Below are 12,750 nucleotides of genomic sequence, written 5' to 3'. Positions count from 1 at the left end.
GCTTTGGATGAGCTCCTAATCTCTCAATGCTTCAGTGCCCTCTTCAAAGTGGAACACCAGTAATACCTCCAATAGAGGCCTTTGATGAAGATTTAATGAGTTCACAATAAAAAGTTTTTAAATCCATATCTGGCGCATAGGAAGTGCTGTGTTGTCGTCATTAAATGTGTGAACATTTGCTTTCCATTTCAAGCTTCCCAGAATTAAATTCTTAAAGGTCATCAACCAGGGAATAAACGTGAGTCCATCTACAACCACAGCAGTTGCTTGATTTAAGAAATATTTGTGGGGAAATAGGTGGAGGATCAGAGAGAGAAACTTCTAGTATTGTCAGGAAAGAAACCACAGCCTGTATTTAACCACAGAAAATAAAGCTTTCCAACAAAAAGGTTTGGGGTCAAGGTTCCACTGAGGGTTAGGCTGGTAGAGTACAAGTGTCTTGTCTAACTATCCCAGATAATTCTTGTGAACTAATAATTATTAACTGAGCATCACACCCTGGAAAATCAGATACTTGTTACTCAGGATTAGGAAGAATGCAGATCTGTTATTTCGCCTGGACTCAGCATGCTTCCCCCCCCTTTATGTGTCGACACGAGCTTTTATTTTTATTTTTTTAAGATTTTATTTATTTATTTGTCGGGGGTGGGGGGAACACAAGCAGGGGAGTGGGAGAGGGAGAAGCAGGCTTCCCGCGGAGCAGGGAGCCCGTGGCGGGGCTCGATCCCAGGACCATGGGATCATGACCTGAGCCGAAGGCAGACGCTTAACCACTGAGCCACCCAGGCGCCCTGGACACAAGCTTTTAGAACACAGAGGGACTCGGGCAACATTAGCACAGTTACAGCCCAGAAACCGATGATAACAGCACTACTGTGTTTACCCCCTTCTCCTGGTTCTTGGGAATCATAAGCATCACCTAGAACTTTGCAGGTGCCAGGAAGCTGATGTGGGCCATCAGAGTGTTCGTATTCCCCTCTGCAACCCTTGCAGGCAAAGAACAGATCTTGCTGCAGAAGGACTACGAGTCGGCTTCTCTGACCGAGGTCCGGGCCCTGCTGCGGAAACACGAGGCCTTCGAGAGCGACCTGGCGGCGCACCAGGACCGCGTGGAGCAGATAGCGGCCATTGCGCAGGAGCTCAAGTACGTGCTGTTGGGTTCGCAGGCCCAGGTGCTCCCACGCGGCCACGCATCTCTGCCCACCGAGCCCACGGGCCGAGGGTGCACTGAAAGGAATCCCCTGAGAGCTTCCCAGAGCATTTCCAGGGTAGTTTCCATACTCAGTTTAGGGAGAGCCAAGCTGGAGGCCTCTGTGTTTCTAAGCGGCTCGACAGACTTCAGCTTGGCTTCTCTGGATGGGCTAGGATCCCCGTGCCCTCCCATCCACAAGCACCCCGCAGCCCCACCCCAGGCAGCTCTGCTTCCAAGAGGGTGAGAAGTGAGCGTGGAGGACTGGGGTCCAGCTTGGAAAGGCCACCTCTCCCGGGCCGGGGTGCAGGACATCCACACACCAAACAGAAATGCCTGCCTGCCTTACCTCGGGGGAGGAGACATCACGGCCCTACTTTTTCTGTGTCATTAAATACGTGCTATTTCATTTGCGTGCTTTCTATTTTATGGGAGGGACCAGCATGGATTGAGTCCAGGCTGGTGTAAGCCCCAGGGGGAGTTCTCAGGTCCCACTTGTTGTGGGGTGCAGCCTCTGGCCCGCCTCTGGGGAGACACCTCCCTGCAGTCTCTCAAAGCCTCTTTTTAAAGACCCTTGCCCCCTTTGGTTAAGTACCTGATGTCATTCCCAACTCCCTCCCCCCTCATTGTAATCATAGACATACCTGCAGAAGTTTCAGAGTCAAAATTACATAAAGATAACTGTCGCAAGATAAGTTTTAAAAACATACAATAAACATTTACTTTCCTATGTTAAATTTTAAAACTTTCATGTTGCTCACTTTTGACTAGAACAAACTTGTGAACTAACAGATACGGCCTCTTTTAAGAGTATCCTATTATTTTTTAGGCTTGGTAAATAAACTCTTAATCATTTGTGATCTTCAAAATCCAATTTATACCCTAGATTATACCCTAGATTTGTGGTCATTACAAGAGCATGCTTCTTGAATGTTGGGTGTGTGGCTTCTTGTTAACAATTGCAATAAAATAAGGGAGGAAAAAAACTCACGCTATTTAATGCTCTATAACTTCTCCTGTGAGTAATTCGGAATGGTTTTAAGTGTTGCCCATAAAATTTAAGGAGTAATTTTGTATTATTCTTCCTGGTATCCCCGGTGTCAGTTTCTTCACACTGTCCAAAGAGGCACCACATACAAAACTTAAATCTGAGTTCATCTCAATGTATTCCTTCCTTGTAGTGTTATGCAAACCCTCACTCCTTGAGAGCAGGTATTTGTAGAACTCTTTGTGTGAACTTTGCATGACTTAGAAAAATGAGAAATGGATGTACCCCTAAAGGTAATGGTGGGGAGGTGAGCATTGGTGTCTCCATTGTGGATCCATAGAAGGATCTCAGGTGGTTGTTTTTATTCGTGAAGTCTTTATTTTCTGTGATATTTGCATTTGGAAGAGCTGTAGCCTTTTTGACTTTGTGTTCAAGGCTGTGCAGATTGCTGATATGTTTGGTTTTTTGCGGGGTATAGCAAAGAGCCCAAGAGGCTAAGTACGTCTCAGTTGCATGAAGGGTTATATGTATGTAGAAAGCTGCTTGTAAGCTGAACAGGCTTGACCCCCTGCAAGAACCCTCAGCTCACAACCACAGAGTGCGCCCTTTATTCAGTAGCAGAAGCAATAATATTCAGGACCGGACAAGTTAATATTATTTAAGAGGAAAAGAAAAACACGTGGCGAGCAACCATTGCCTTAATTTAAAGTTGAAAGAAGAAATAAATAAGCTTAAGCCTCAGGGAAATGGATTTAGTAGGATGGGTGGGCTGGCGGGGGGGTGGAGGGGGAAGGGGGTTCCTTAAAGTTTGCCTTATCTTGGTCTGTTTGCAAAGAAGTCTCTCCTAAAGGTGTCTTTAAACGTCTGTGAGTCTTGCTTTCATCTTAACTTTTTATCCCCAGAGATATGAGGTGAACTTCTAGTTGGGAATTTGTTTGAATGCTAAGTTCACCTTACAAAGATCCCAGTAGGATGCATAGACTGGGCTGGTGGGGAAGAGGGGTTACTTCGTAAGAAACCATGTTGTTCCGGGCGCCTGGGTGGCTCAGTCGTTAAGCGTCTGCCTTCGGCTCAGGTCATGATCCCAGGGTCCTGGGATGGAGTCCCACATCGGGCTCCCTGCTCAGCGGGAAACCTGCTTCACCCTCTCCCACTCCCCCTGCTTGTGTTCCTGCCCTCGCTGTGTCTCTCTCTGTCAAATAAATAAAATCTTAAAAAAAAAAAAAAAAAAAAAAGAAAGAAAGAAACCATGTTCTTGCTGTCACACCAGGGGCATTAGACAAGTCAGAAGTTCTGTGCAGAAGAGGAAGGGCTCTCTGGTCTGCTAGTTTTTCAAGGTCCCTGCAGTGCTAGATGAAGCCACAGCATCCTTTCTGGACGTGGCGCTCCACCCCAGCCCTGAAGCCCAGGGCCTTTTGAGGGGAACCAAGGACACAAGGGGGTGCAAGCTGACACCTCCCTCCCCCTTGACTCACTTTGCTGTCCCAGTCACTGTGGCTTCAGGAAGCCCACAGGACTGTCCTCCAGGTCAGATGGTTGGCTTTGTTTACAGGTACACTGCCACTTAAAAATAATACTCTGGGGCCGGGCCAGAATGAAGTCAGCTTGGGGCACCGAGGAGACAGCATTTCTGTCTGTGTAGAAAACTGTTGGACCAGCAAGAGTTTTACTCATTCTTCCTGGAATCTGTCTAAGACCAATGATCATGTTTGCCTTGATGACAGTTGACAAAACCCTGAAATACCTGGCCATTTTTCTGTCAGATCTTTAAAAAAAAAAAATCAGTTTATTTTGAGCCCGTGTCCATTTTCCTCATAACATCAGGGAGAGTTCATCTTCATTTTCACTTCCCCCAGTGAACTGGACTATCACGACGCCGTGAACATCAACGATCGGTGTCAGAAGATCTGTGACCAGTGGGACAGACTGGGAACGCTTACTCAGAAGAGGAGGGAGGCCCTGGAGGTGAAGCCCTGGTGACCTGACATCCCATCAGCCACCTGTTGACATGAGATCTTTTCACAAAGGCTCTTGAATGAAGTCCCTGTTACTGATTATCCCTGTTTTTCTGTGGCATGCTGCATCTAAAACAAAACAGGTTGTCTCATGAAAGGAGCTGCCACAGAGAATGTGAAAAATAGAAAGTGTGAAATGCAAAGTTGGTAGATTTGTCCCATAATTTATCCATAGAGTGGGGAAACATGCTTTTTTTTTTTTCAGTGATGCATACTTTTGAATTAAAAAAAAATCCAGATCTAATAAGATTAGGGTATAAGCCCATTTTGTATCAGGTGGTGATTACGGTGAATTTCCAAAGGGCCCTCTATAAAGAGTATATTGACTTGGGGAATCAGGAAGAACTTCACGTGTTGCTGGGCAAAGGCAAAATGGCAGCAAACGTTGAAGGAGAAGGGATGAACTTGGCCTTAGTCAAGTACAGGATTTGGATAAGCAGCCCAAAGTGGCTGGTATTTAGCTGTACCCATTGTCTCTCACCATGGAAGACTGCTATAATGTGAAGGAAGGAGGCAATGGCCAGTTTTCTGAGTTCTTTCACTTTTAAAATACATGATATCGAGCTTCCTAGATGCCAAACGGCTGTTACATAGTCTCCTAAAGAAAGGATGTGAGAGAAAAAGGACCAGGCATGAAACAGAGACCGCCCCCGCCACAAACACTTTAGCACAGGAGGAAAAAAATGAGTAAGGACAGAAGACTTGTAGAGAGGGGATGCTTTCCCTGTCTGCCCCCAGCATCTCTGTCCCGTGAAACAAGTACAGTGTTCTCTGTGGCTCAAAGCCACCTGCTTCCACGTGGCCAGAAAGGCCAAGAGGAGCTCTGTGTTAGATCCTGAATGAGGATTTGAGAACATTAAACTGTAGTTCTGTGTCTTCGCTTAGGTAGGTGACTTCTGGGAAAGGCGTGCATCTTCTCTGCACACTGTTTTCTATAAAACGAGGATGGTGTGTTGAGTGTTGTTACTTAGCGTGGTTAGGGAATCAGAGCTGACGTTAAAGGTACTATATTAGCCGAAAGCAAGTTACTATATCCCCCCCCACTACGGATTCTCAGTTTTCAGAAAAGTAGCATGGAGCAGAGGACTCTCCTTTGAAAACAAGGCTACTCTGGATGTTATTAAATCCTTTTTTGATTCAGAAGCCACTTGAGGGACCTGCTGGGCTCAGTCTAATCATGAACACTGGCTGATCTTGTGGCTATACATGCTAGTGATGAGCGCATTGTGATTAACACAATGTCAGATAATAGGTTGATTGTTCGTCTTCGGAGAGAATTTTTTTATTCATCCGTGGTAACGCTTCTATTTAACTCACCTCCAGAGAACTGAGAAATTGCTAGAAACCATTGATCAGCTTCACTTGGAGTTTGCCAAGAGAGCGGCTCCTTTCAACAATTGGATGGAAGGTGCCATGGAGGACCTACAAGACATGTTCATTGTCCACAGCATTGAGGAAATCCAGGTAACTGAACCCCCAGCTTCGTGCTCGTACTGCGCTAGAGATGAATTGTAATTTTAAAAATGTAGAATTCTTTTGTTTTTTACTAAGAAAGATGTAGGTAGGAAGCCCAAATTACCCTTTGACCCTTAGCTTAAAAACGTGTCTACTTTTTGCTGCAACTGAAAAATTAACATCCATCAGACAATGGTGAATACATCTAACGGGGCCTGTTCTTTAAAAAATACCATGGAATCATTGGGGAACATAGACATCTACTCTCTTGGGAGGTATTTGTGGAAAGGTATGAGTTTATTGGCTGCTGAGTTAAGTACTTTGCAAATATATGCATATTACTGTTTGTTAAGATCTGTATAGTTTTGCTGGATCCTAAAGCGTAAGAAACCACAAAGCAGCACCTCCTGTCTCCCACAAACCAAAATGTTCTGCTTCTGATTTCTTCCAGAACTTCAAACTTGTGAGTAAGACTTCTATAAGTAGTCACATTAGGGAGGTGGGTTACTTTCAAAGAGCCAGGACCCAGTCTATTGAGAGACCAGTGTACAGTGAATTTGATGTACAATGGAATATTAAGGGAAAGTACTTCTAAATTCTTCTTTCTGTAAAATAGGTAAATCATCAAAAAGAATCCAAATATGAAGGAATGCTGAAGGTTCCAAATATAAAGGAATTAGAATCCACACCTCCCTGCCAAGGAACATTCTAGAAGGGTTTGCACCTGGGTGTAGGGGGGAAGAAATTACTTTGTTGAACATTGCATTTTTTTTTTTTTTTTTGCATGCATGCATTCTTAAGCAGAGGTTAGCAACCTAAAATCGTTTGTTTTTGGAGTAAGTGAGACATCTAAGTTTGCCGTGGAAGCCATACCCGATGCATGATGTAGTTTCTTTGTTTGGTGAAAGTTCGATCTCTCTATTGTAGCCCATCTCTTGCAGTGTCTAAAATGACTGTTAGCTTGGCACTGGGAGGTGGTTTTTGTGGCATCTACACACAGCAGAACAAAGGGACCGCTGTCTTATACATTAGGGCCAAAGGATAGGTTTGATAAATGGGACTTTAAAGCCGTAGGGGGAAAGAGTGGTTTTTTTGCGGCCTTTACTTTTTGAGAAGTAGGGCTGTATTTCCTGGTGGTCTTTAAGTATAAAGGCAGCAAATGTGGCAACTAAGTTCTGTTTGTCGATGGAGAGTAAGACCGAAACAGTAACTGGGGATCAAAAATTATGAAAAATGGGCACCTGGGTGGCTCAGTTGGGTAAGCGACTGCCTTCGGCTCAGGTCATGATCCTGGAGTCCCGGGATCGAGTTCCGCGTCGGGCTCCCTGCTCAGCAGGGAGTCTGCTTCTCCCTCTGACCCTCCCCGCTCTCATGTGCGCTCTCTCTCTCTCTCTCTCACTCTCTCTCAAATAAATAAATAAAATCTTTAAAAAAATTATGAAAAAAAAACACTTTTTAAAAAAAAAACCTTTTTTTTTTTTTTTTTTTGAAGACTCTGGATTCATAGGCATCAATTAGTCATCACGGTTATCTTTTTTTCCATTTTCAAGGAACCTGACTTTGGTGCACCAAATAGCTTTATGAAAACGTCCAGAATTTGTTTTCCCTGCAGAGATTCCTGCCTTCATAAAGGGCATTCACACGTGTGCAGAAGGAACATCGAAGCCTGTAAAATTCACACGACAGTAAAGTTCTCCCTGCTTCTGTCTCTGGGTTAGAGTCTGATCACTGCCCATGAGCAGTTCAAGGCAACACTGCCAGAGGCGGACGGTGAGCGGCAGTCCATCATGGCCATCCAGAACGAGGTGGAGAAGGTGATCCAGAGCTACAACATCAGAATCAGCTCCAGCAATCCCTACAGCACTGTCACCATGGATGAGCTCCGGGCCAAGTGGGACAAGGTGGGTGACTGAGGACCGGATGTGGGACAAGGTGGGCATTCCTGAAGCCAAGGTTGAGAGAAGAGGTAAATACTTGGGGAATAAGAGTGACTGATTTGCATGACGATCGGGGTTTTCATTCACCCCAGATTTCACAGTGTTTGAATCATGCAGACATCCCATCTAGCACATAGAAAGGAGCTTTGAGGCGCTGTACAAAATGAAAGACTTTTATGGGCAGAGGGAAGCGGGAACAGGGAAGTTATACTGGGGGAAAAAAGCCAGTTGGTTATTGCGAGGCTACTTTCCTTCAGGGGTCTGTCGGGCAGATGACCTAATAGTGCTGATCAGGCTATTGACTGTTTTAAGATTCCATTCCTGGGCGAACAGAAACTGGAATCGAGTCTTGGGTTGGTGATGTGCGGCTTAGCCTAAGTGACTCCATTTGGGGCCTGTTGTCTCGTTTTTAACAGATGAAATATGTTAGACTCTTAAATGCCATTGGGCAGCCTCTGATTTGTAAGGAGAGGAAGTTAGAAATGTTTTTCCTTAAGAAGGCTCTTATAAAATGTTGGCAAAGTCAGTATAGGTTATGAGACTAATACCATAAGGGAAACTATTTTTAAAACCCCCACTGAAAATTTGGTGCACTCAAGCCTGCCTATAGTACGTACTTCATTAAAGAATTTTTAGAATATGGGATAGACACTTCCCAAATAAATGTGTGTGAATTTTAAATGCAGAAAAATTGCCTAGAAAACTAGGGAACTCAAGTACTCCTGCTGACTCGCTGCCTTTTAGATTTTGGGAAACTGTCCACAGGTTTAATTATAGTCCACATGGGATCATTTGAGCCTTTTTGTCTCATTCTTAAGAAAAAATTATTTTCATGGTTTAAATTATAGCACAGTTATCTCCATATGCTACTACAGAGCCTCCCAGGAATAAGTCCACCAGGTGGATTTGAGGTGGTTTGCTATGAAAACACACGTGCAACAATTATTCAGTTATCAACAGTGCAAAAGAGGAGCAGACCGGGTTTGGGGAGGAGAGGGGGAATCTGAGAGACAGAACCGACTGACTGCGTGTGAGCTTCACATTTAGCTTGGGCCTTCTGACAGCCATCATGGAAAAAGGAGACATGTTGAGCTAAGTCGTCCTCCTGAGGAAAAGGGAAATATGTCCTTTCTTAAAGTGGGTCAGACATTTCTCCCAGCACGAAGATAAAGAGCAGAGCGGGCACGTGGATTTTTGTGAACGGGACATGATGAACAGTGACGTCTGTAGGAGCAGTTTTGCAGAAAACACAAAAAAGACGTTAGAGATAGTTCCTTTGTGGACACAGAACTCAGGCAGGGCGTGAAAATGTACATCACTGGGTACAAATGGAACGAGAAAGACGTAGGCTGGTACAACGCTTTCCTGCGATCCCACATTAGACAGGACTTGAACTCACGAACCGAAGCAGGGTCCTTAACTTTTTTGTGTCTTGGATCCGTCCGGCAGTCGGGGAGCCTGTGGATCCCTTCTGATGATTGTATTTGTAAATTCATAAAAACATTTAAGGTGGCAACAGAAACAAGTGATGTTAAATATAGTCATTAAGATTTTTTTTTTTTTAAAGGTTTTATTTATTTGACAGAGACACAGCGAGAGAGGGAACACGAGCAGGGGGAATGGGAGAGGGAGAGAAGCGGGCTTCCCGTGGAGCAGGGAGCCCGATGCGGGGCTCGATCCCAGGACCCTGGGATCATGACCTGAGCTGAAGGCAGATGCTTAACAGACTGAGCCACCTAGGTGCCCCCATTAAAATGTTTTTTAAAAATTGCCATCTGGTAGCAGAAGTGCTTCTGCACGGACACATTTAAAGGCAGGGTCTAACAGCAAATCTGATCATTTTGAAGCAGGGATGAGTGTGCATGCTATTTTGAGAAGCAGGCAATAACTAATGTTATATGAGACTGTGATTTCTACTATGGTCAATTCACAGCACGGCTAAATAGGACTGTGGATTTGCTGCCCATTTTCATAATCAAAGGAAATGCTAACTTTCAATTAGAGATCATGAAAATAAAGATGTCAGCTCTGCCTCCTTCAAGTTCACGAATCCTCTGCGCTTTGGACCGGGCCCCTGAAAGACCTCCCCCTTCCCCCCATCCCTCCCACCCCCCCCCCCCCACCCTGCCCCACCCCCGCCCCCGGCTGCAGGGACATCCAGGTCCCTAATGCAGACACACCCAGTCTTTCCACTGGTTGGCCACCAGGACTAGACCCAGCTCTCCCTTAGTTCCTGTAGTAGGGGTGCCCGCTCCCCCTCTCCTCTCCCTACTTCCCCTACCTCTTTCCACCTCTTCCCTTCTTCTCCTTCCTCCCCACCCTCCCGTTCCCACCCCGACACTATGGACTGTTGGCACATATCTTGGTTACTACTGTTGGATGCAAGCTCGCCTCTCATCCCTGTTGCCCTTGGTCCCTGACAGGTGAAGCAGCTCGTGCCCATCCGGGATCAGTCCCTGCAGGAGGAGCTAGCCCGCCAGCACGCCAATGAGCGTCTGCGGCGCCAGTTTGCTGCACAGGCCAATGCCATTGGGCCGTGGATCCAGAACAAGATGGAGGTAGGGCGGTGCCCTTCCAAAGAGCTTCTTGCAACCCTTGAAATTAGTCCCTGCGTTGACCCAACAATGACACCTCTTCTGCTTCTGTCCTGGTCGCCCCGCTCAGTGCTGTGAGGGCCCTTCATGTCACGCCGGGCTTTACTCCTTTGGGCCCCCGAGCTCGTGTAGCCTGTGGGCATCGGTGCAGTGCGTGGGGGGCCCGCTAAAAAGGGGGCCGAGGCTGTTCTTGCTGCCATCTGTTCATTTTGGCAGTAAAAAGGATGTCAGGGCTCTTTCTTGGTGTTCAGCCTCTGTAGGACCTAGATTTTAAACCCTCCGTCCCTAGGGAGGACATGTGAAGAGTCACAAATGCTTTGCATTTTCAGAACATTTAAAGAAAAGTGATCATGGAATGACACTGATTTCTGGGTTCATTTTATCACTAAGAGCAGCCAAGAGACATATATTGCCCTTCTTGTGTTTCTCCCAACCTCTCTTTTGGTGATAAAATGTTACCTTTTCTCCTAAAGGGAGAACCTGTAAAAATACAGGAAATTCTTTTGACGCGCCAGTGCTCTTAAATCTGTCTGGCAGCTTCTTTCTTGCAGAACATCCCCCAGCCCCCTCCAGAACGGGGCAGCTCTGACCCAGGGAAGCTTCCATCTTCGGCTGAGGAAGAAATAACTCTTCTCTTACTACTCTTCTTCCTTTGCTGTTTTGGATCTTGGTTGATGCCCCCACCCCCCGCCAAGCCGCTGTCACGCTCTGGGACTGCCGCCTCCCACCTCACGGGAGAAAATCGGGGCACTCTGGTGGCTGCCGAGCCCCAGCGTAGCATCTGAGGCCAACTCACTGGTTTCCTCCCTCTTTTTGCCTCTGTCAGGAGATTGCCCGCAGCTCCATCCAGATCACAGGGGCCCTGGAAGACCAGATGAATCAGCTGAAGCAGTATGAGCACAACATCATCAACTATAAGAACAACATCGACAAGCTGGAGGGAGACCATCAGCTCATCCAGGAGGCCCTGGTCTTTGACAACAAGCACACCAATTACACCATGGAGGTACAGCGCCCCATGGGCTGGGCGGCTTTGCTTCCGGTTGTGACCATTTTTCACCTCCTCTCAGGGTGTCCCCCACCACCACTTGTCTCTGTTTCTGTGGGAGGTGCTACACCGTGAAAGCAAGGGATCTTCAAGCCTTCCCTGTCACTGTACGTGAAAAAGCTTTGTGAACTGTGTCAAGAGCTATGAAAGTGTTAGTTTTCTCTGTCATCATCCTCATTAGCAAGACAGTGAATTCATGGCGCCGCTCGCGTGGGGAGTAACTAACGGTTCACTTTTCTACCAGTTTGGCCCCATTTGTTCCCCCTGGGAGCCGGCTGGTGTAACCCAGGGCCCATCCTGCTACTTAGTAAATGGAAAGATATTTCCAGTGACAAATAGACTCTCCATTGCACATCTTATTTACAAAGTGCCGGTCGCCCCTGTGAGAACCCCGCTGTCACGTCTGAGTGCTTCCCACTGCGGAATCTTAGGAAGAGTGAAAAATTAGAATGAAAAAAATATACATAATAACAGAGTTGAGTAAGCCCTGTTTCTCTCCCTCTGGGTCTAAGCCCTCTGGTTAGGGAGATCAGGAGGGCAAAACTGATGTGCTGGCAGGACCCAGAGCTGACCATTTCCTTTTTCCTCGGGCAGCACATTCGTGTCGGGTGGGAGGTGCTGCTGACGACCATCGCCAGAACCATCAATGAAGTGGAGACCCAGATCCTGACGAGAGACGCCAAGGGCATCACCCAGGAGCAGATGAATGAGTTCAGGGCCTCCTTCAACCACTTCGACAGGGTACGTCTCCCTGGACTTGCCCGAAAGGCGACACTGGGGATGTGAAATAATATTCATGCTCTTAGTTTAAGTCTTAATGCCCTATAAATGTTACAGGGAAACAGGATGATTAATACCAAAGGAAAACAGCCACCAGAAAGGCAGTGCTAGGCTCTGACGTTGCACACGGGGACTCGAAGTAAAGGTTCGTGGGCAGCGTTCTGCAGGTGGCCGGATGGATGCCTTTGTAGTCGATGGCAAAGCTAGATTTGTTTGAAGGAAAAGTGTGTCCCTCGTGCGGTGTGGTTGTTGGACTAAGATCTTTTCTAAAGACTTAAATGCAAAGCCCTGAGGTACTTTTCCCAAGTAACTGTTTAGGTGAAGCACCTAATGAAAGCTTAACCTGCTGTCTTGACGTGTAAAATTTAATTTTTTAAATTAATAAAATGGACTCGTGACATGTTTTAAGGAAAACGCACCAACAGAATGATGACCGTTTTCATGGTAAAGGCATATAAAAAGTAATGTGCTGCTTTTAAAATGTTACCTGGGATTTTGATTTGAATCATATTAAGTAGAACCAATTCTTTATAACAAGATTCCCAGTTTGCTTATCATATGGCTAAAAGTGACTTCTAAGGCCACATACCATTTGCTAAATATCCCTAAAAAAAGGATAGTCCCTTACTCTGTACAGGAGGTTGTGTACGGTTTACAGTTATCAGTAAACGGTTCTCAAAATGCCTCTGGGCAGGGCAGGTTGTGAGATCAAGTCCCCTGTCAGGCTTGCGCTGGGCGTGGAGC

At 46.2% G+C, this 12,750-nt stretch overlaps 1 protein-coding gene across 5 annotated transcripts in view; it reads left to right on the top strand.

The window, feature by feature from the left end:
* The window catches only part of ACTN2 (actinin alpha 2), a 64,649-nt gene that overhangs the window by 48,021 nt on the left and 3,878 nt on the right, over window positions 1-12,750 (top strand). For all 5 annotated transcript variants that reach the window (XM_025850760.2, XM_025850761.2, XM_073879010.1 and 2 more), the window contains 7 exons: window positions 994-1,144; window positions 4,034-4,142; window positions 5,516-5,656; window positions 7,366-7,548; window positions 10,008-10,142; window positions 11,005-11,184; window positions 11,821-11,967. In XM_025850760.2, the coding sequence (XP_025706545.1) occupies window positions 994-1,144; window positions 4,034-4,142; window positions 5,516-5,656; window positions 7,366-7,548; window positions 10,008-10,142; window positions 11,005-11,184; window positions 11,821-11,967 (1,046 nt within the window). The remainder of the gene's footprint in view (window positions 1-993; window positions 1,145-4,033; window positions 4,143-5,515; window positions 5,657-7,365; window positions 7,549-10,007; window positions 10,143-11,004; window positions 11,185-11,820; window positions 11,968-12,750) is intronic.

This window comes from Callorhinus ursinus, unplaced genomic scaffold (genome assembly GCF_003265705.2).
Source record: "Callorhinus ursinus isolate GAN/ISIS: 27379988/994484 unplaced genomic scaffold, GSC_fseal_2.0 scaffold32, whole genome shotgun sequence".
NCBI lineage: Eukaryota > Metazoa > Chordata > Mammalia > Carnivora > Otariidae > Callorhinus > Callorhinus ursinus.
The sequence above is the reverse complement of the archived record's forward strand: the minus strand, read 5'-3'. Positions and strand labels throughout refer to the sequence as shown.